The sequence below is a fragment of the Barbus barbus genome, assembly GCF_936440315.1.
Source record: "Barbus barbus genome assembly, chromosome: 21".
NCBI lineage: Eukaryota > Metazoa > Chordata > Actinopteri > Cypriniformes > Cyprinidae > Barbus > Barbus barbus.
This window is the reverse complement of record NC_136749.1, coordinates 9,068,390-9,092,214: the sequence shown is the minus strand read 5'-3', so window position 1 is coordinate 9,092,214 and position 23,825 is coordinate 9,068,390. Positions and strand designations below refer to the sequence as shown.

At 38.9% G+C, this 23,825-nt stretch overlaps 2 protein-coding genes across 5 annotated transcripts in view; one reads left to right on the top strand and one right to left on the bottom strand.

The window, feature by feature from the left end:
• The first annotated feature begins 6,849 nt into the window (after positions 1-6,849).
• On the top strand, positions 6,850-21,795 carry LOC306887907 (catenin beta-1-like). 4 transcript variants are annotated; one of them, XM_079445932.1, is made up of 17 exons: positions 6,850-7,014; positions 12,893-12,937; positions 13,074-13,298; positions 13,594-13,847; positions 13,934-14,172; positions 14,392-14,593; positions 15,350-15,494; positions 16,551-16,654; positions 16,757-16,783; positions 17,196-17,534; positions 17,661-17,819; positions 17,992-18,111; positions 18,869-19,019; positions 19,330-19,451; positions 19,743-19,803; positions 20,589-20,814; positions 21,042-21,795. In XM_079445932.1, exons 2-16 carry the CDS (start codon positions 12,925-12,927, stop codon positions 20,795-20,797), a joined length of 2,370 nt encoding a protein of 789 aa, XP_079302058.1. In that variant the 5' UTR covers positions 6,850-7,014; positions 12,893-12,924; the 3' UTR covers positions 20,798-20,814; positions 21,042-21,795. The 4 variants fall into 4 exon arrangements, with proteins under 4 accessions (XP_079302058.1, XP_079302059.1, XP_079302060.1 ...); XM_079445933.1 differs by lacking the exon at positions 16,757-16,783; XM_079445934.1 differs by lacking the exon at positions 20,589-20,814.
• LOC306887908 (serine/threonine-protein kinase ULK4-like) overlaps positions 21,794-23,825 on the bottom strand; it is a gene marked incomplete at its 5' end in the record, with an annotated part of 228,790 nt that continues 226,758 nt past the window's right edge. Inside the window, 1 exon segment of the mRNA XM_079445936.1 lies at positions 21,794-22,028. Coding sequence (XP_079302062.1) covers positions 21,929-22,028 — 100 coding nt within the window. The 3' untranslated portion in view covers positions 21,794-21,928.

Below are 23,825 nucleotides of genomic sequence, written 5' to 3'. Positions count from 1 at the left end.
GGAGCACAGTCAGCTGGTGTGTGTGTGCCGGCAGAATCATACAGCTGGTGATGCAGAGGTGAGGATTCAGAACAATGCGGCTAGATCAGGACCAGCCTTCCTGCAACACACACACGCCATGTTCTTTTCCTATTAATACACATACACACACAAGCAGCAGTCATTCCGCCAGTGCTGTCTGTATTCTGTCAGTCCGTCTGAAAAATGCATGTGACGCACGGCTGAAAAATTCAGGATATCCAGGCGCGATTCCAGTGGGCAGAATGCAAATCATTGTGTTAGGGATGCTGTAAACTTTGAGCTGGAGAATGAAGGAAGCATTGTGCATGTTGCAGAGGGGAGATGGAGGGCGGGGGGAAGGTCAGACTGAGTGATGCAAGTGTGTCTGTCTGTGTGTGCAGGGAGTCATTGAGTATCACGGTTTTGTGCAAAAGGTATCATACTGAACATCAGATGACAGGTGTGGCATGAAGACCGTTTCTGATGTGACCTTTGCAGGATCCGTGATTGCCTGTAAGGTGAAACAATAAGGAAGCACCAGGCGATGTCTGCTGAAACCCAACCAGAGAGACGACGTCTCACAAATCTAGCATCACTTAGAAAATCTGAAAATAATTATAAGCCTTGTAAAAGTAGTCATTTAAAAATAAAAAATAAATAAGAAAGCGATGTTAATTATCCATGCTGCTGAGGAAGACAGGATAGATGGATTTGTGTAATGGGTGGGGGGGGGGGGGGGGGGCTTTTATACAATAATAAAAGACTGGGGGGGGGGGGGGGGGTATTTATACAAAGAGTAGGTTTTTCATTGTGTGAAAATATAAACACAGATGAGCTGTGTCTTTGATTTGTTCCTGCTTTTCACTCCACGCAGCAGGGATGCGCAGGCAGACGTGCCCTCTTTGCATTCGATGTAAATAGGTACCGTGGACGCCGCATGATGAGATTATATTCCGACCGTCTCTCTCTCTTTGCTTTCTTTCTTTCACCCTCCCTCAAAGGACACATTTTTTAGCACTATTATGGTTTTTAAGCTGGCTTTGATTCAGCTTTTTTCAGTGTTTTCCTCTGAATTCATGTGTTGCGTGTTTTATTTTTCTTGCAGATGACTGTTTTCAAATCAAGGCGCCCGATAGTTGTTTTTAACCACTATCCAAATAATTAATTTAAATTAAACTAACAGAATATAATCTATCATTTGTAATGGAATTAAATCTTTTAAATAATCTACGAATAGAAGCTGTCTTCACGTTTAATACAATATTGGTTAAAATTCCAAATTCATGATGTTGTAGAAATAATGCGGTGCATTTTATGTGGCTATTGTTTCATATACGTATAAGGATGTTCTCTATAAATACTAAATTTAGATCAGTTTTTTTAATCATTAATATTTAATCCGGCATGGTGTAATTCAAAGCCTTTTTAAACTTTAGATTCATTATATATAAATCAATATAATCATTATATAGGCTATAAATGTTATTTTTCTGCATCATACGCTGCCTAGTACAAGCCTAAATTCATGGGCATCATAACACACCAGCAGCAGCCATTTCTGTATCATGAGGCTGAACAGGCCACCGAGATGTTAGAATTAGACGTCTCTGTCTCTACATCTACAAATGACCGAATCCTCTATTTGTCTAAAACAAACTGCACAGTCACTTCTTTATATTCTGATATGTCTTCAAAGACGTATTCCCCCCCTTTCTGACTTCTGCAAACAAAGAAAGGATAAAAGGCTGATCTCGGCATAAGCAAGAGCTGGAAGAAAAGAGAAAATTGATGGAGATGTGTTCAGCGCTCTGATGTGTATTATACGCTTTTTAGGTGGTGTTTATTGATGTCATTACACTCTTCATCTTTTAACAGTTCTTTGATTTGTTTTACTTTTGCTTCAGGGGAGATTAATAGAAAAATAAAAAAGTCACTACTAATAAATGTTGGTGTGAGAAACAGCAAAAACAATTGACAGCATCATCATTATTATCATCATGGACAACATTAATAATAACAGCAATAATAGCAGGTTATTAAATTTTACAGCAATTCTGTATTGTTCGAAATAATTCTGCATGTGTTGCTTGGCAATCTTTTAAGATATTAAACAGTGATAATACACAGGAACAAATATTTATTTGAACAAACATTAAACTGGAATTTAAGCATCACGTTATTGTTATTGTTGTTGTTGTTATTATTTTACATTAACCAAGGTTTAATTTGTCACTAACCACAGCCAAATTAGCAGCATTGTAAGAATCTCATAATAATAATAATAATAATAAAGATGCTGACACAGAGAGTAAAATACAAAAGCAAAATTAAAACTGAATTATTCTATATTAAGAATTAATCTAAATGCCTCCAACTGTTTCTTATAATAATAATAATAATATTGTTATTATAAATATAATAAAAAAACAAGTAAACAATTAGACTATAACAATAATTCTAATAGTGAAGACTTTTATAAGCAAAAAAGGGCAATATTTCAGCCCTCTTCTTTTGCATTCTTTAACTCATTTTTGCTTTCCTTTTCAACATTTTCACATTTTTTCATGCAGAGGTATTTATTCAGTGCCCGGCTAAAATTCTCCAAGTTCTAATGCTGTGTTCTCGAGGAGCTTTCCATTTTAAAATCACAATGCACTATACACCGCATTGATCTGGGGATCCCGAACTTTATTCGGTATTAGAGATTTCAATAGCACCAGTTGGAATAAAAGTGGAGGGTTGAATGTAATGGGGGTGGCAAAGCAAGTCTTTAGTCTATGTTTTTGAACCTTACAATGAACCAGAACACAAAAGGGGCTGGTCCGCACACAGATATTGTTGCCTGTGCAACCTTACAAAGCAGAGAGCCTTTGAAGAGAATTTTGAGTTGGCGCGCTGAAAAGAAGCTTTGTATTTGTTTATGTGCATGAGAATACACTGAGATGTCTGAGGCTAGTTGGATATTTGGAGTTCTGTGATTTAACAGTTAAACAGCAATGCCTATTAAGATGAAAAAGTTGTAGAGCGTTGCAATTTAATCAGGACTGAGGGAGGCTTTAATGCTGTTTGTTGGTGCTATTTGCTTGTATGTTTGTATTTAAATAAAATGAAGATTGTATTTTTTTTAATAAATAAAAATCCTGGTGTTAGTGAGCTTGTTTTTTTCACTGAAACTGTTTCACTGACTGTTACTAATTTGCTGGAGGAATTGATGTAAATGCTTTCAAATTCTGAAATGTATATTCATTGTTTGAGCATCAAATATGGTATTTTGCAGTTAAAATGATCTGGTAAGCGTAGTAGATGGATCAGTATTTATATTTGACCTTTCACCACAAAGAATGTTGCAGAGATTGTTTTAGATTCCTCTTAAATTCAATTCTTAACTATTAAACATGTTTTCTAGATGTTGTTTTTAATATTAAATATTATTTTCTTTCATTTGTTTTCTAAAAAAAGGTTTATTATTTAAAAAAACATGTTTCCTTTAAATTATGGTATATAAATATTTCTACAGACAATATTTTGAGCTGTTTATTCAGGACAATTCCTCAACAAATTATGCAATATATATATATTTCAGAATAATAATGGCGATTTAAAATAGATGTGTTTACATGTAAGGCATGTTCTGTGATATGGATACTGTTTAATGCTCCTTCCAAATTGGGTAAACCAACAAATATTGCTGAACATCATAAAAGGCTACCAGAAAATAATTTAAATTCATGTTTCTTCTTTTCTTCTATTAGTTTATTTTGCTATTTATTCAGTCATTGCAACTATTTGTGTTTTTACAATTGCTGATTTCATCTTTTCGGTCCTGAATTAGAAAAATCTGGTCCTAGTTGTCTAATTTGCAGAATTTATTCTTTCTAAAACAATAATACAAACTATTTAACAACTCTAAATTGAAAGTAGCCATGATGACTTATACAATGAAATAAAATGCTCAAACCTATGCATATAAATCTGCTTTTACGTGGAAAGTTAATCATTCATCAAATCATACAACCAATTAAAATGATTTGTAAGGCAAAGGAATTATATGTGACACTAATAAATCATTTAAAGTTTATAAGAAGTTTCATAATTAACACCAGTAAATAAAAATGCTATTGTTTCCTCATCTTATGTGCTGTTGGAAACCATGTTACCAGTGGTGAGCACTTTAACATAACTGTTGTGTTAATAATGTCATTAAAGTACCACAATTATATTTATTTATCTAAAAGCAAACTTTTGTCACATGAGTGACTGCAAAGACTTTTTTCTTCTCTTCCATACCGGTACCGTGGACCCGGGCAGGATGTGGCTGGCTTCTGCCCAGCATTACTGTGACAGCCAGGATGTCGGTTCAGGACCTTCGGTGAAGTCGGGGTCATGGTAAACAATCGTGCCAGCACACAAGTGGGTTTTAGCACGCCCCTTTCATTCACGTGCAGAGAAAGGTGCCCCTCCCCTCAGCACACAGCTTCAATTCCTCCGGCTTCCCGAGGGAAAATACTGCCTTTCTCTAAATAAACCCACTATATCTCTCTCTCTTTCACCCTCTCTCTCTCACACACACATACACACACTCCAGTAGGAGAGCAAAGCTTCGTGGGACTTGACCTCGGCTCTCCTTTAGGTAAACCGTCACTCCTGGCTATGCGCAAGACCTGTGACTTCTTTTCTCAGCTTGATCCTACTGGGAGAAGGCAGGAGATGCATATGTAATCCTGATGTGTGCGTATTTGTGAAAGAGAAAGACTGAGGGAGTTCTTTTGTTCTTTTTTTTTTTCTTGGACCTTATTTATTGCATGCTGATTTTACTATGTAAAGGAGCAAAGTGCAAATGTGTCTTTTTTCTTATTATATATATACACAGAATAAAGTCAATCCCTCTGATGGAAGCTGGAGCAAGTGTTACATGATTCAAGCTGGCTTATAGACAATAATAACTCATTTATGATATGTATATATCAACAGCCTCTATCACTACGCTTACATCATGTGGAGACAGCATAAAGGAATACAGAGTTGTTACATGTTATTTTGCGAAAAAGGGATTATTATAATTATAATACACATTATCTGTATGTTTAATTATTTTGAATTAATATAAAATAATATATACTAATTTTATATAATATAATTAGTTGTGACTGTGATAATAAAGTAAAAACAAACAGTGCTTCTGTGCACGCAAAAATGTTTATTGTTAGTTCAGTATGAACTAATTTCTGCTGAGGAAAAAATAAATGGAAACAATGCACTGAAACAATTGCTCATATATTATTTTCCATTTAGAGAGAAAAAAAAACATTCTACTAAATATATTCTACTCTCAATTATGTATTTTTTAAAATAGTTTTATTTCCACAATTTAATCAATAAATAGTATCATATTTAATTGCAAGCTTTAAACAGATTTCAGTGTGTAAAAACGCAAAGCAAAGAAGGTAACATTCAATGTTTAATGCATAGGAATAAAACACATATTTGGACTGCAATTAATAAACATTTTAAAATGTAAAATGCATTAAAAATACATGGAATGAAATGAACATTTTATGTTGATGGGGTCAGTGTTTATTTAATATTAAATGCTAAATACAACTACTGAATGACGTGAATAAGAGGTGAATTCTAACGTTTATTCAGTCGTGTTATTTTGAATCCAGTTGACATGCAAATATTGGACTCATATGAGATGTTTTGTTTACATCAGCTTTGTTTACTTTTAATGTCATTAGACTAAAGGAAAACCACTGAGCCAGTCAATGTAAATTTTAGTACTTAGAAATAAAGTATAAGACTTTAGGGGTCATCCCTTCAACCCACATATCTTGATTGGTGTTCATATGTATTACATAGTTGTTGTTACATTTTTAATTGTGATGTTTACCATCCACAATAAGAGTTTGATAAGCTGAATATAAGGGTAGATCGATGACTAATGTTGTCATAAGGTATACAAAATACCAAAATGCCTTCAAAATGTTTTACTGTGACAATTAAAGATGATTTATTAAACCAAAAATGGTTAAAGTGTGTTTTGGCACTGTTGTGTTTCCTCAGGCCCTCCTCTCTATTTTTCCAGGGAAGAGTTGAGATAAGAACCAGTCTGAACATGACAGCTTCACCATGGAGGCACACACTCACAACACCAATTGTGTTTTGGATACATGCAAAATATGCACGTTGACATTTATTAAATATGCATCGTAATTTCAGAGATTTAAAAGTCATACATTGAATATTTGCTTTTGTGAACCCCTCTGCAGCAGAGCTTTTCTAGTTTTAAATGATGGTAAATGCAGATTGTCATTTTAGCACGTATCAGCAGTTTGATGCAGTAGTTTTCCGATCCACGCTGCATTGTTGTACAGAGGAGAGGGATGGAAAAACTGCCTCTAAAACCTAAACGCGAGCTCCCGTTTGCCAGGAAGGTTTACAAACACTTATTTCCACAAAGAAATTGCCATTTTTGTATTCATGATTTTAGTCTGGTTATCGTGTGGCGTTGCTTCTCGTCAATACTACACACACACTCTTTATTGCGATAGTCATAAAACTTAATGAATAGGTGCGTCCCTTTGCCGCACCACAGCCGTGCAGTTCTGGTATTCCTGCGCACGAATCCATATTTTCCCCTACTCCCTAAATTATCTCACATTTCGGTCGTTTAGCTCGCAGCCATCTTTAACACTGCTGAATTTTATATCTGTTAAATTCTCGTTGAGTACGGAAACCGCATTTGGTTTCATTTCTGTAAAGATCCAGCGGCACGGGATCTAGTTTTCCGGAAGGCGGCAGGATATGGCAGGAGTAGGAGTTTTTATATGGCTCGCGCACATATGGAGTGACGCCATCTTTCCCAGTGTGCTGCTGCGCGAGCGCGGAGTCCTCGCGCACACCTTCACTCTCAGCGCCGCGGGTCTGTTCCTCACATTTTTCTCAACGGATTGTCGCCTTTATTCGTGTTTAAGTATTGAAAAGCGAAAACGGAATATACAGCTTTTGACACAGGTGAGTGTTTTCGCCGATAAAACATGTAATGTTAGGAGGGAATGTCTTTCTGCAGCTGTGGGGAGAGAGGAGGTGAGGAAATATTACTGCAAAATCACGACCAAATTACTCTCACATTCACACACACACACACGCATATATATTTATATATATATATATAAACGCGGATTGGTTCGGCTGTAATACTATAAGCGTTTTAATGAATCAGAAAAGGTGTCTTTAAAGCTCAAGACATTTTGTGTCTTTGGGGCTAAGTTAATTAGCTCGGTTAGCATTTTAGGGCATTAAAGTGTTTTGTGGAGACCTTGTAAAATCCTCCCCTAACTTAACTGGATATCGGTCTCTTTACATTATCTCTGTGATTTCCTCTGTACAATTCAATGCTAAAGTTGGGTTAGTCTTACCGCAATCTCAAACCTGTTAAGTCGGTTGAAAGTTAGTCTGTGGTTAACGTTAGCTCATATAAACTAGCTGTCTTTTAGCTCTGTTTGCGCATTACTGAACTCGAGATGTTTTAAGCTGCTTGTTTTTGTGACTAAGTTCACTAAAATCCGGTGGATATTAAGTTTGTGGTAACATTTTCTGCCCAAATGCGTGGCCAGCTCTATCACCTTGAGTTATAAACACTTACGATATTAGTAAAGCCATGCGCTGTTAAATACTCTAAATATGACCCATATTTAAGTCTCAGTAAGAAACAAACAAAGGCATTTAAAGTGTTTGGTCGTCGAGAGGAAGTCGAGGAGGAGCTTGAGGGAAATCTGACTCTGCTGGGGGTGGGGATCATACATCACCCCCCCAGCTCTTTTTAACAATACACCCAACTGACTTGAGCTTTACTTCAGTATGCATCGAGTGAAATTCTCAGTTGACTTTCCTGCAGTCTGACGATCTGTAAAAGCATGGGTTCATATTTTTTCTTAAAGGGCTTGTTTTTTTAGCAGCACAACTGGCAGTAGATTTGTTAATGATTCACGTGGTTTAAAAAGTAAACCTATGTGCCTTTTCCTCCACCTCTGTCATGGAGTCTGACTGAAGGAAGTGGTCATATCTTCCTCACTTTTTTGACTTTAGGCATTCTCTAGTCTCATTTCTCAATCAGAAATGAACATCAATAGGTATACGCTGAGACCATATTTTTGCTCCTTGTTCAATTTATTGAAAATGAGCATAATTTTATTGTGATTAGTCCAATTAATTAGGTAAAGTTCAAGTTTACTTCATTCATTTATGGTGGGACTACATTAATCATTTTGGTTGCATTAACTGAAACTGCACGGGTGGATTTTAAATTCCCAGCATGCTTTGCATAAGACTCAATTGGGAGAGTAAATGTTAATTTATGCTTTCATTTAAAGGCAAAGCCCTGCTCATGTTTAATGTTCGGTTATGTTGTATATTTAAAATTGAGTAAAAACAAAGTATGTACTTGTCTACATTTACTTGACAATTTTAGAACAAAAACTTGCAGAACATAGTACATTTAACTTATTAGTGCAAATTTGATGTTAATTCAAACTAAGAATTATTAAAATGCTTGTAATAGTTGTCAAACATTTATGGACATTCAATTTGACAGCTGCTTAGATAATCAAGAATTTAGAAAACTTTTTGTTTTGTTTTCCTGATTGGTGTATGAATCCTCATTTTTCTTTACCTATGGTATAAGGTGTTCTCCCACTGCTTACTCTGTGTCTTCATGCCTAAACTCTCTAAATGGAAGCATCTGAGGTAGTTATTTCAGTTGTACAGAGCGGCTACAGTATGTTTTTGGATCTGGGTGAGGTAGATGAAGTCACAATACGCTGTGTGTACGTGCACATGTGCGCAGACTCATGCTGTTAGAGCATCTCTCATCACAATTGACACATTTGGAGCAGATGTGTAGTATAGGATGTTCCTGGGAGCTAGCAACTAAGATCTTTTGAAATACTGCACACAAAAGGCAGATCTCTGAAATTGAATGCGGGTGTTGAAATTGCTATCTAAGCTGCATATGCCCCTGGTCACAACAGGCACTTAGCCCAAGCCATTTGGGTGGTATTTAAATTCACATGCTGTCCGAATGCCAAGGATTACAAACGAATGCCTCCGTCTTCTCAAGCCTCCTCAGGTTTCTTTGGAGGAGCCCGTCGTTGAGTATGGAATAGGCACTGTGTTGAGAGAACTTTTTTTTTTTTTTGGGGTGCATGTGAAGTGCAATACTAATTTAACTATATACTATGTTAGGATTGGGCCAATTGGAACCAACACTCTGGTTTTAGATTTTTGTTAATGCAAAGTTTCATATAGACTTTTTGAGGTCTACTAGAGCTCCAGCTGGAAGGGTTGAAGTGACTAATGACAATGGTGGGTTTGGTCCAGGCTATTGTTTTGTGATGCAGACGTTAGCTTTTCCTAAGAACGCAGAGTCTTACAGAACACAGATTTGTGTGCCAGGTTCCAAGTCAGATTCAGGCTTTGAGTAATGAGTGCTTATTTGCTGCTCACTGTTGGAGCTCTGTGAGGACTGCATCTTTCTTCCCCCCTTTTTCTATGTGGCCAACTCCACCCATATTCCACCCAGTAGAGGTACCAAAACATTCAGATTGGTTTCAGATGTGTATGTTGGCCAGGCAGTGAAAAACATGCTCATGTGGTTATTAGGGTTGTTTTTTTTTTTTTCATTCCCAAGCCAGTCTGTCTGTGAAATAAAGAAACTTGTGGAGTTCAGCAAGAGTAAAATTCAGAAGAGCTAACCCAGAAGCTTTTCTCTTCATGATTTTATTCACAATGTCCATTTAGATGATTGTATAACCCAGCGATTGAGCTCTGGAAGGGAAAACCGATTGTCTAAATACATCCAGCATGACCTCATCAATGACCCAGACTAACCTATAGTGGCTTGTTAGGACTTATTTCCATGCATCATCTCAACTGACTGTGAGCAAGAGGACTGTTTGCGTGTAGCTTGTGTGTGGGATTTCTTGGAGGCTGAGGATCAGTTGGCACCTCACGTTGCGTGCGAGAGCGAGCAGTAATACCGCAGGGGGGTTAAGGACTGTATGCTGCTGGGTTTATCTCTCCAATTGACTCCAGATGTTGTGAACCGTAGACCGAGCGACTGGCTCACTGCTGTGAAACTCTCGGCAGCCCCAGGCAGAGTGCCACAGCAGCACTGTTTTACACATCCCTTTATCAAACACACTTTCCATGCTCTGCATTCACAATACTGACAGCTGCCTCCAAGAGAAACTGTACTTGTTATTGGCAAATATAACATAAGAGCTGACCGTGTCATTTGGACTCTGTTTGACGCAGAGCTGCACAGGACTGAGAGATTTTTGTAGGTTTTGGTGTGTCAGTTCCGTTTTCCTCCTGGACCGGGGGTTTGTTTTGGCACCTGTGTTTGTCCAGGTGACATTTCCATTTGTAGAAACAACACGGCCTGCTTTTTGGATTTGTTGTAGTGATGCACTATTTTTGTATTTTTTTTTGCCAAAACACTGAAAAATAAATTAAAGTTCATTTAGCTGAAAATTGAGTAATTAATAACATTTAACAATTAAAAATTGAGTTATGCAAACATTTAAATGACACATTAGGCTGTTTATATAAACTTTTTGATTTTATTTATTGTTGAACTAATATACAATAAACTTGCTCTAACAGATTTATTGAAACATTAGCCTAAATAGTGGACATCAATAACAAGTAAAAAATATACTTAACCTTTCAACATACCTTCTAATTTTCATTAATGTTTTTCATGCTATAAAAAGTAGTAAAGAGGAAGTGATGATCGGTTCAGGTGTGCTGCCAAACAACACTTATTGTGTAAATGTAATAAAACGGACAATTTGAAAACTTTACATTTTCATTTCAAAAGTAAAAAAACCTTATTGCAATTTATTGAATGGTAGATGGACTACAAATAATGCGCAGTGAAGTTTTGTTCATGCAGCCACAGAAAACAGCCTATAGCCTTGAATTTTGATTCTTGATATATTAAAAAAATTTATGTTGGTTCATCAAAATGAAGATTGTTTCAAATCGAAAAAAATCAATATTCAATATAACAATCACCTGTTGTGGCTTATCCATGTTATGTACATAAAGCAGACTCTGACACAAAGCACCATCGGGAACTGCCAATAAAATGTCGGGCTCGCTCAATTTCCGCCCTCCAAAACAATTTTGGCTGAAATAGAAAATGTTTCAGTGCATCACTATTTTGTTGCCGTAGTGTTCAGTCTGTTGTATAATTATAGCTCTAAAATAGGATATACGGACTTGGTGTCTTTAGAGAGGCAAGCCCCATTATGACTGTGTAATTGAGGTATATCCATAATAGACTGTGTGCAACACAACACGCATCTGTATTCCAGTCTAGCCTTTCCTTACTTGACCTAATTCAGCTTCTGAACTTGAAGAGGCTGTTTTCGAGAGCCAAATCCTGAAAAAAAGTGTGCATGAGACTAGAGCCCATCGAACAGGAAAAGTTATTTTTCTCTGAATGTTTGCCAAGACCTTGCTACATCATAAAGCTAAACCTCCTGTGGTGCTGTTCCACATGGACTAGCAGCTCCTGAACAGGAACAGCAAAATGTTGACGAGCTAGCCGAAATGTTCTACCGAGTGACCTTTCCACATGCTGCAACATGTTTGTGTTTTGTAAGAGCTGGTTGACTGAGAGGAACAGTATGTTTTGCTAACCAACACAATGGAGAGACATGGGCAGCCAGTTTTGGTCTCAAGGCTACATGTGAATGTTGGACGTCTCGGAGAGGGATTGCATTCTGCCTGCTGACTTGGAGAGGGGTGTTGTACGTCTGAATAAAGGAGGTGGGCTTGGGGCTTGTGTTATGGTAATTTTGGAGGAGGCTTCACAAAAGGGAAGGAGACTGGGGCCCCCCAGACTGAGACCCTGAATTCAGTATCGCTTCAGTAGGTGTTAACTGCTGACGTTGATGGGCAATCGACAAAGAATGTCATGTGCATATTGCCGCTGTTGTGATGGTGGGGTTTCTGGCTGAGCTCATTATTGAATGTCATATAAACCTTTAGCAACTCTTTTACTAAAAACCCTCATGGCTTAGAGATGGAGGTTGGATGTTTGGAGTGATGCTAATAGCTCAAGCTTTATTATCATGCTTGTGATGGAGTGACTTTGTAAAATGCAGAAAAAGCTTCCCCATGCTTTCTACGTAGATATTTTTGCCAGAAGAACATCATATCATGGTCCAATGATTTGAAATGCATATCAAAAAGAATTATTTTTTTCGTTGAACCTTCTTATAAATGGATGCAAAAAAATAACTTAATTTGCAGTAATACCAGGAAACCATACAACTGATTTTAGTGAATTTATAGCAATCTAACTGATGCTTTCAAGGCAGCAGGAATGTCACAAAATTGTTATTCTCACAAAATCGATAAAACTAATCTCAGCTGGGTAGAAAAAGTTACCTTGACATTGGTATTTTTAAATACTTAAATATAATTTATTAATATACCTTTAGTGGATGATTTATGATATATGGAGTGGCGCCTACAACAACCCCCAAATTCCTGAATTATAACAGACCTTTGATTTCCTGTAGCACTGTTTATTGTTCACCCCAAGCTCTTTCAAGGGAGTATCATGAGGGACCTGCAGATAATAAGAGTGGCTGTGTGTGTAGTGTGGCACATCCTGCCTGACTCTTTCATCCCAGCTGCAGTCAGGTTAGGAGATAGAGCATTCAGGCCGAACACTGGGGCTTGTGTGTGCTGCACGCCAGACTTTGTGGAATGTTTGTGTGTGTGAGAGAGATGGAGTTGAGTGCTATATGAGAACGAGAGAGAAAGTTGGCACCAGAAATGTGAAATTAACCATTTTGCTGTGTTTGTTTTTCAGATTAGGAAGCTGTGCTTGGCTGTGAGAGAACCATGGCTACCCAATGTAAGTTATTCTACATGTTGCTATAGTTAAATATTTTTGTGACGCAGAAATGCTAGAAGAGCTAAAATATTTAAAGTTCTGGTCTAAATACGATTGCGAGATTTGATTATATTATTTTGCAATGTTTCATGTGCAGCTGACTTGATGGAGCTTGACATGGCCATGGAGCCGGATCGCAAGGCTGCGGTCAGCCATTGGCAGCAACAGTCTTACCTGGACTCAGGTATCCATTCTGGGGCCACAACCACTGCCCCATCCCTAAGCGGCAAGGGCAACCCAGAGGATGAAGATGTGGATAATCAGGTGCTGTATGAGTGGGAGCAGGGCTTTAACCAGGCCTTTAACCAGGACCAGGTAGCAGGTGTGTGGTGATCCTATTCTCCTGTTTTAAGAATTCTTGGAAAGAATATGGAAAATTGAGAATTTCATTTACTTAATGCGAGGTTGGGTCAAAGTAGTAAACTGCAGTCACACTGATTTATGTAAGACACAATGCTGAGACAATTTCTAATTGTTTTAGCTTGTTTGTATCTTTTCATTGTGGGATTAACCATCACTGTATTATATTCATAGACATAACAGATCTTTTATATTCGTTTTTGAATAACTGTGCATAAGACAGTTGCTTGATATATAGTACTGTGGTTTCTCTGTAGACATCGATGGTCAGTACGCCATGACCAGAGCACAGAGAGTCCGGGCGGCCATGTTCCCAGAGACTCTAGATGAGGGCATGCAGATACCTTCCACACAGTTCGACTCTTCCCACCCTACCAACGTCCAGCGCCTGGCCGAGCCCTCGCAGATGCTCAAACACGCTGTGGTCAACCTCATTAACTACCAGGACGATGCAGAGCTGGCCACCCGTGCCATTCCAGAACTCACCAAACTACTGAACGATGAGGATCAGGTTGGAACGGATGGACTGTCAAAAACAGCCAGTGCTGTGACACTGTCAGAGTGTGCTTATGGCTTGATTTCTTCTATTTCCATCAGGTGGTGGTAAATAAGGCAGCTGTGATGGTGCACCAGCTCTCGAAGAAGGAGGCCTCTCGTCATGCCATCATGCGATCCCCACAGATGGTGTCGGCCATTGTGAGGACGATGCAGAACACTAATGATGTAGAAACAGCCCGCTGCACCTCCGGCACCCTGCACAATCTTTCCCACCACAGAGAAGGCCTGCTCTCCATCTTCAAATCAGGAGGCATCCCTGCCCTCGTCAAAATGCTTAGGTTGGTTCTCCTTGATGCTCTCTATTTTTAAACGGACAAATATCGACCATCATGCAGATATATATCCTGTGAATCTTTTGAATCAGGGAAGTTGTTGTGTGTTTGGAATTCAAGGACTAGCAGGCTGAGTCATACTGAGACCTGCTCTGTGTGCTTAAGCTTGAATCCCATTATTTATCTGTAGTTTGGGTCTAATTAATATTGCTGTGGTCTCTTCAGTTCCCCAGTGGACTCCGTACTGTTTTATGCCATTACGACTCTACACAACCTGCTACTGCACCAGGAAGGAGCCAAGATGGCTGTCCGTTTGGCCGGAGGCCTGCAGAAAATGGTGGCCTTGTTAAATAAAACAAATGTCAAATTCCTCGCCATCACGACAGACTGCCTTCAGATTCTGGCATACGGCAATCAGGAAAGCAAAGTAAGAAGCAAAAACTTCTCGAAGATAGGCACATCACAGCAGGGTTCTTGGCCAGATACACTCTTGTTTACAAATTGTATTTATTTTTCAAAAATCTTGTCACTCATATCTAGCAGTGCAACAATATACTGTATCAGCTATATTTGGAATTGAAGTGTTTTTGATTAGCACCTTTGATGTTTTTCTTTGGAACTGGATGTCTGAATATTATAGGGCTGTTTATTCAGATACATATTGAGATTTAAAATAGTTTTTTTAAAAGCTCTAGGTTTGCTCTGCTTGTTTGCAGAACTGCACAGTTTGGCCGAACAAATTCAATTTGGCTTTAATAATATTAACTAATATTTATAATAAGATTTATTACTAATAGCAGTAATCAACAAAATATTAAAATATTTATCTTTTTTTATAATCGTTAAACAATCCAGCTTTTGTTTTGGTGAGGGGAAAAAAAAGACTCAGAGACCATAAGGCTCTTTTGTTGGCAATAGCTGGTTATAAGTGCTTTTCAGTTCAAATTTGAGAAGATTGTTGGTGCATGTTGTTCCCAAATTCAGGTTACAAGCGACCCGAATTCAGAGCAGATGCAGCATTTATTCTGAACCGAGAGACAGAACATTGGATCATGAGCTTGTTTGTAAATGTGAAACATGCAGTGCATATATTTGAATCACAGTCACTGTGATTTCATAATCACACTAAGATGTAATATTAGCTTAAGAGTATTATATTACATTTGTATATATTTTTTTTTAGCTTATCATTCTGGCCAGTGGAGGCCCACAGGCTCTGGTCAACATCATGAGGACCTACACATATGAGAAACTGTTGTGGACCACTAGTCGAGTGCTCAAAGTGCTGTCAGTTTGCTCCAGTAACAAACCTGCCATCGTTGAGGCTGGTGAGTCCATTTACCTTCAATTTAGTGGAGTAGGGGTGTGCACGAATAGTCGAATATTCGGTCTGTAATTATTATTGAAACAAGAAAAACACTATTCGAATTTTACTACGTGTCAATTTGCTGGCCGTAAATGCAGGGAATCCATGATAAATCCTAAGCAGTTATAACTACATGCATTGGGTGGCGCTGTGGAGCGTGTTAAGTTGATAGTATTTGATCTTAGAACGTCGTCATCTGCCTCGCGAAGTTTGGATTTACTTTGATCTAAATGATCTGACAATTTAATTACTTCTGATCAAATTAATTAGTGAAACTGATTTATCATACTATCACCACCACAATGACAAAATCATGAAATCCAAACAGTCGACTGAGGAAAGACAGCTGTCCATCACTGCATTCACGACTGCAGGTGAGCGCAGCTGTACTCCGATTGAGCCAAGAGGAGATCGCATCTGGTAGTGAAATGATCTTCAGACATATATAACATTTTCTCGAGGGAGAGTGGTTTAACACAAAGCACTAAGGAACTTAGCACACGTTATCTTTGTCAGTGCGTTCTTATTATCAGGCTGAGGAAAAAAACTTTCATCTGAGCATGTGGATATTGTTTCTCTCAGAATTAATACGTGAAACAATTTAAACACAAATATAGGCTGACTCGAGTATATGTAGCCTACATTCTGTACTGTAATTGGAATAGTCTGCTTTATTTTTCCAATTGCTCTGCTTGATCTTGAATGCTTTTTTTTAAAACGTATTTTTTGTTATTGTTTACACATTTTCAACCAAAATAAAACCTTGCGATGTAATGTAACGTTGTTGTAGAACATTGAGTAACGGCTAATCATAAGCTTGTTTCCGAAATCGTGACGACAATTTGATCATTAAAAAACGTCTTTCTCATTTAACCTCATTTATATAAACAGATTTTCGAATATTTGTTTTTTTATGAGCCCGAATATTCGAATGCAAAATGTTTGGAAAATGCCCATCCCTAGGTGGGAGCTGACGATTTAGGATGGTTTGACCATGAAAGCTTTGTGTTGTTTTCAGGTGGCATGCAAGCACTTGGCCTTCACCTCACAGACCCCAGTCAGCGACTGGTACAGAACTGCTTGTGGACTTTGAGGAATCTCTCAGACGCTGCCACAAAACAGGTACTGATCCATCAGTCTCTTTCCCTCAGCTCTTTTACGTTGTCTTCTGTTCTTCCTACATGAGCCCTCTCTTTCTGTCTCCCCATTGTTTCCATGGAGAAGACGTCTTTAGCAGAAGTAGATGTGCAGGTAACAGTCATTCCTGCCTTTGTCTGTGACGGGGGTTAGGGGCTGTAGCCAGCTCTGACCCCACACAGTAAGGACATCAGCTTGTGAAAAAAAAAAAAGTGTCGATGGAGCATGAACAAATGCTACATTTGGTTGTAATGCCTGCGCTATGTGTACATTTCACCCAGCTGTTGTTGTGGCATCAGAATTCTTGAATTATCAAAACATTTCTGGAATGATTTTGTGTATTTAACCATTTACCCACTCATGGTAGGCTTAGAACCTCATGTAACGTGTAGTAAAATGTTACGAATGGCTGTGGCTGGTCGTGTGTGGGACTAAAAAAAAAAAACCTGAATAGAGTTTGTCATGGATGCAAATTCTGGGTTGAATAAAGCAGCGCATCTCAACGCTGGATCTTTCTGTTCTACAGGAGGGTATGGAGGGGCTCTTGGGCACCCTGGTCCAGTTGCTCGGTTCAGACGACATCAACGTGGTGACGTGTGCTGCTGGAATCCTGTCCAACCTCACCTGCAACAACTACAAGAACAAGATGATGGTGTGCCAAGTGGGCGGCATTGAGGCCCTTGTGCGCACTGTACTTCGTGCCGGAGACAGAGAGGACATCACAGAGCCTGCTATCTGCGCTCTACGTCACCTCACATCCAGACATCAGGATGCAGAGATGGCCCAGAATGCAGTGCGGCTGCACTATGGGCTGCCTGTGGTGGTGAAATTGCTCCACCCTCCCTCACACTGGCCTCTCATTAAGGTATGGAAGTGATATGAGATCATCACTCCTGTCTTTTAGTGGCTTTCATTGTGCATGAAGAGGATTTTTTTTTCTTTTCATAAAGGTATATTTTACCACTTTTTAAATGCCTATGTCCTCTCCCAGGCCACAGTGGGGCTGATCCGTAACCTGGCACTGTGCCCCGCCAACCACGCCCCACTCAGAGAGCAGGGTGCCATTCCCCGCCTGGTGCAGCTTCTGGTCAGGGCCCATCAGGACACTCAGAGACGCACCTCCATGGGTGGAACCCAGCAGCAGTTTGTGGTGAGTCATGGTCGAATGATTGTCTGGATTTCATGTCTGCCGAATTGTGCAATTTCATTATTTTGTAATGAAACCCTTATACCCAATTAATCCATATAAGCGCACAAGTTAAGGTGTCCAATAATTTTTTTGCAGATTGGATAGGTGAATGAAGTTTTCATGTGTGTTTCAGGAGGGTGTGCGTATGGAGGAGATCGTGGAGGGCTGCACTGGAGCTCTGCACATTCTAGCAAGAGACATTCACAACAGAATAGTCATCAGAGGACTCAACACTATTCCACTGTTTGTTCAGGTCAGTCACTGAGAGCTCACATTATCTGTCTGTCTGTTTCTATGTTCTGATGTTCGTTCTATTGTCTAATAGGCTACCTAGTTATCTTTTGGTTATCTATTGAGTTATCTGGCTATTGATCTAGTTCTGTTCTTTTACCTATAGTTTGTTCTATAATTTGTTTCTATCATTGTTCCATCTTTCATTTGTTTGCTTGTTCTTTCTATTGAACTCATTTGATCACTTCTATCTACCGTTTGTTTGTTGTCCATCTTGTTCATTCTGTCTATTTGTTCACTTGGTCTATCGTTCTAGCTGTCACTTGCTATATATTGTGTCGTTCTATCTGTTGCATGCTCTGTTAGTTTTATATCACACTATGACTTTCGTTCTATCATTCTATTTTTCTCTCGATCGTTCTTTGGTTTGATTGTTCTGTCATTCTAGTTACTCTATATTCTATGTTCTGTCTTTTGTTCTATTTATCAATGAATCTGTTTATTGATCTGTCTTTTACTCAGTAGCTTGTTTGTTTTTCTATCCTTTGCTTTAATTATCGTTCTGTCTCTGTTCATTATGTCTATTGTTTTGCTGTTTAATATGTATAGATTGTATGCTTGCTCGTTCTGCTTTGTCATTTTATCACTTTAATGAATTGAGAATTAAAGTTTGTATGGCCCTTTTTTTACTTTCATTAAGTTGGTATTATATTTGCATCTACTGAACTTTTCTGAACTGAGTCTGAGCCTGTCTGACATGCCTCTGTCTTTCTCTGCAGTTGCTGTATTCTCCTATCGAGAACATCCAGCGTGTAGCTGCAGGTGTGCTGTGTGAGCTGGCTCAGGATAAGGAGGCAGCCGAGGCCATTGAGGCAGAAGGAGCCACCGCTCCCCTAACAGAGCTTCTCCACTCCAGAAACGAGGGAGTTGGTGAGTGTGTGCACCCCCTCTTAATAAGCAGCACGTGTGTGCCAACACAACCACCATAGAATAATGCAGAAAGACGTCAATTACATATAATGGCAGCACACTGTGTCACTGCCTCCCGATGTCTCAACAAAGTTTGAAGAAACAAGTTAAACTTCCACAGAATAAACAGAGAAGCAAGTGTGAATACGAAACACTGCAGATTTGTTTTCCCAGCTATGCATGGATTTCCACTGGAGGCAGTGGCTAGGGTGAGCAGGGTTGGCTTGAAAGTTTTCTCGGTCACACTAACGTTGCTATCTCTCGCCCACAGCCACGTACGCTGCTGCAGTTCTGTTCCGCATGTCTGAGGATAAGCCCCAGGACTACAAGAAACGACTGTCTGTGGAGCTCACCAGCTCTCTGTTCAGAACTGAGCCCATGACCTGGAACGAGGTAAGGGGGCTCATCTCTGCTAAATCCTGCAATCAACGCTGGCACAGAGCCCTGCTGTAGATTAAGCCTATAAATTCCCAGCGCATTACAGAACCGGTTATGGCAGATGTGGGTGTTATATTTGTGAATTTACTGGGCAGGTGATTCTTTCTAACAAAGCATTATTGTTTTTATGAGCCTCAAGCACTCTGAAGGCATTAGTGGAACTGATTTAGTCCTGATATACTCAAAATGCGAGGCTGAAGTGAGCACTTCTCTTATGCATTTTTTTTCTTGTGTGTCTGTTTTCAGACTGGAGATCTAGGGCTGGACATCGGTGCGCAGGGAGAGCCTCTGGGCTACAGGCAGGACGGTAAGTTCATTATTTTCATAAATGAGATCAGCTCTCAGCATCTGGGTGTGATACTCACTAATCCACTGCTTCATCAGCCTTCACCCACCAAACCTAGAGACATGCCTGGCGCTTTCCATAAAAACCGGGCACTAAATAAGGCCTGGAACTCTTAAAAACCTGAGAATTCTTTCACAACTCGAACTTTCTCAAGAAATTAGATGTTAAGCATAATCCGACAGTTTCAATCACCATTCACTTGTTATTCTTTTCTGTGCAAAGAAAGTGAATAGTGACTTTATTAATTCATGTCATTCTGCTTAACATATTTCATGGTTTATGGAAAAATCAGTCATGTGAGTTTGTAAAATCATGAGCCTGAATTAATTTTCTCTTTTGGGATTTATCTTTTAAAAATATTCCCCCAGCCCTGATTTCAACAAATGGTCAGTAAATGGTGCTTAACCATCAGTCTAAAGGTATAAATAATTCTGAAATGATGACTAAATTGAACTAAATGCATACCATAAATTTTGCATGTTTTTTTTCCCTCAATAGAGGTATTTACAATTTATTTAAAAAAAACAAAAAGCTCTAATAGGGCACCGTATTCCATAAAAATGTCAGGTTCCAGTTGAGTTGGGTCAAATGACTTATGTTCTCTCTCTGGTCTTGTGGGTCTGAGGTTGTGCTATTGTGAGCTGCCCGTTTAATATGCTTCCTCTAACGTATGTATGTACGTGTGTGTGTGTGTGTGTGTGTGTGTGTGCTCCCTCCACTTCCCATCCACTCCCCTCGTCCTCCAGACCCAAGCTACCGCTCCTTCCACTCCGGAGGCTACGGGCAGGATCCCATGGTCATGGATCCCATGATGGAGCACGAGATGGGTGGGCACCACCCTGGCCCAGATTACCCTGTAGACGGCCTGCCTGACCTTGGCCACGCCCAGGACCTGATTGATGGCCTCCCACCGGGCGACAGCAATCAGCTGGCCTGGTTCGATACCGATCTGTAAATACAATGACTTTTTAGGTGAGGCACCAAGACGCTCCGAACGTGCACTCGATGCGAATGGCCGGTTGTGTTTGATCTGTGCTGACCGCACCGTGTGTAGGAGATTTGAAAGGCTGGAGTAAAGCACGCCTGTAGCAGAACTAATCTGAGCTGCATCTGAATTGATTACAGTCCTGTATGTGTGCGTGTTTCTCCCCTTGAATAGGATTCTAATCTGTTTGTCCCCTCTTTTCTCTCTGCTGCAGCTGTATCATCTGATCTGAATGAACCTGCATTGTGATTTTGGCCTGTAGAGTTGCTGAGCGGGCTCAAGAGAGTGGGCTAGTTTCTCTGAAAGTGCCTGACACACTAATACAAGCTGAGTTTCCTATGGGAACACATGGAAGTAAAACTTTTGTTCTGGTCTTGGTCGGTCAGAATTTGGTGTGATTGACAGAAGAAAGCCCAAAAAGCAAATCCTAAGATGGAGTTTTCAACCTTAGCCTTGCCTGTACTTTTTATTGCTTTTTATTTTTCAAAGGATATTTCAGTCTGTAATGGTACTCATCTAGCTTGCTTTGTTACTCGTCTTTTATTTTGCAGAACTTTGTATTCCTTTCAACTGTCTCTTTCTCTCTCATAGTGTTGAGTTATAGTGGTAATGATCCATCAAGATTTTATCGAGTTTATGGTGTAGAACACTAATTAATCAGTTGAATTGTATTCTTATCAAATGTAACATTGTGTAGCTTTTGTATAAAACCAAGAATTGGAGAAGTCCAAATATCAGCTCTCTTGCTTTAAAGAAATCACAAATGTTCCAAAGGGTTTGCAATCAGTTGGGGCCAGTTTTGCCTTTTTATTTTTATTTTTCTCCCTTTTTTTTCCCTGTCTTGATCTATTTTTTTGATGGTAGCTTTAGAAAGGTTTTGAAAAGAACCCCTAATTATTGTAGCCTGCGATTGTTGGTTGGAGACTTGGTAATGACCTGGCTAAACAATAAAATGGACTTTAAATTGATCTAGTTGTGGACACTTTTATTCTTGGAATACAATAAATGTGATTTTAAATTAGCTTAAGTATTGCAATCATTCTAGAATTACAGAGTACATTTTACAACCACTATCACAAGAGTTCAATAGTCACTTATAAATCACAGTGTAAACTGTTCTGTGGATCGGAGTTCTGCTTGGGACCCGATGCCCTTCAGAATCTCTCCAGCTAATGATTCCACTGCCATGTCTGATTGGGACCTGGAAAAAGAGGAAGAAAAGTGGTTGGAATACTCTACGTGTTTTTGTGTTCCAAAACAGAAACCATGGAGTTAATTCCATTAATTCAGTAGTCACTAACTTATGTGTGAAAAATCAGTTCACTTATGGCAAGTACACAATGCAAGTCTCAAGCTCATTGCCTTAAGTTTGTAGCCAGAAGCCCTTGTCTGTCACTGGCTTATCTGGTGCGCACACTTGTGAGACGCTGCAAATGATTTTGACCTGTAAGGTGTGTGCACGGTCCTGATGAGCGACAGTGAGAGAGTGACACTCTGGGAAGCAGCAGCAAAACATCAAGCTGCTCCCCAAGCACACACTCATCCATGTTTTCAGCTCTGTGCAAATCTGTGTCCTCCATGTTGTTTTGACATTGTAAAAAATAAACTTTGCTGTTACTGTGAAAATGTATTCTAAGGTGGAAAAACACGCAAGGCAACAATCTTCAGTCTTTTAGCATGGACTGACCGTAAACTGAAGGACATGTAGAACTACATCAGCTTATACTTGGAAATTGATACTATTAACCTGTAAATGAGTGTTTTTGTACCAGAATTGAACTAGATTATTTAAATGCATTAAGCATGTATGCTTATAGTCAAATGTTATTCACAATGGTTGTTTACTTCATGAATATGGTAATTAGGGAGCACAGACCTGCAAACACTGAATTTCACCCTAAATTAATTACCAATTTAAAAACTTTAAATATTTCTCCAAATTAAAACTCAGAGAGGTAACCTGAACCTGAGCTAATTCAATTCCTTTAAGTGCCACTACTAAGCATGAATTATTTAAAAATCAAGTAGATATTTTTCTGAGGTGTATTTATCATTGTCTGTCCGATATGCCCTAAAGCAACAAATCACATTAGCAGAACATAGTTCTGTTGAAACTAATGCTGCAGAGTTTTAGCATTATATAAAAACGTATTGCTCTACAACATGAAACCCACTCAACACATTTTACCAAAATAATATTCATAAATGTCATGTTTTGAAGAAAACAAGCAGTTCCATTGCAAATTGAGTGGATCATGAAGTGAGTGTTCTATATTAGAAAGGGAGCGAGATCAGAATGTAAGTTTGCAATATGTCTTGGAGCAGATACAAATCGAGCCCCATTTCTTTAAGCGTCTAACTGCTGCTTGTTGCATTAAAAAATGAATTAAGCTCAGGACCAGCATTACGTCTTAAAGTAAAGGGCAAACCCAGTGCTAACCCTATTTACAATGTGTTTCCCAGGGTTAAAATTGGCTGCCTGGGGTTAAAAAGACTAATATATCATATCCAACTTCATCTGCATAAAGGAGTATTCCTGGTTAAACACGATAAAGGGTTAGTTTACCCAAAAATAAATTCTGTTACTGTTGTACCAAGCCTAGAAACGCAAATTAAAACTTTAAAACCTGAGAGATTTCGATCTTTCCATTGAAAGTGCTTAAGAAGGTTCAAAAAGACATTGTTAAAGCAATCGAAATGAGTCAAGCAGTGTAATAAACGTCTTCTAAGGGGAGTCACAAACCGATTTAATTTAGGCTTTTATTCACAAATATTGATCAATGCATACACACAAAGCACATCAAATATGGTAAGCGGAAGCTCAGATATACTTGACGTGATTGGTTCTTGTGCGTCAAGTAAGCACAGTTTTAAGCTTCCGCTTATATTTAACATGCTCTGTGTTATATTTGAGTGCATTACTTTTACAAACTTTTCTGGTAAAAGTTTTGGAGAATTGGGCTTTTAATGTAGGGACAGAAACCTCTCAGATTTCCGC

Bases quoted from the DNA above. Each gene is read 5' to 3' on its own strand.
- LOC306887907 (XM_079445932.1), top strand. The intron at 13,299-13,593 runs GTGTGTGGTGAT...GTTTCTCTGTAG, and splicing joins TAACCAGGACCAGGTAGCAG to ACATCGATGGTCAGTACGCC. The intron at 17,535-17,660 runs GTATGGAAGTGA...GTCCTCTCCCAG, and splicing joins CACACTGGCCTCTCATTAAG to GCCACAGTGGGGCTGATCCG.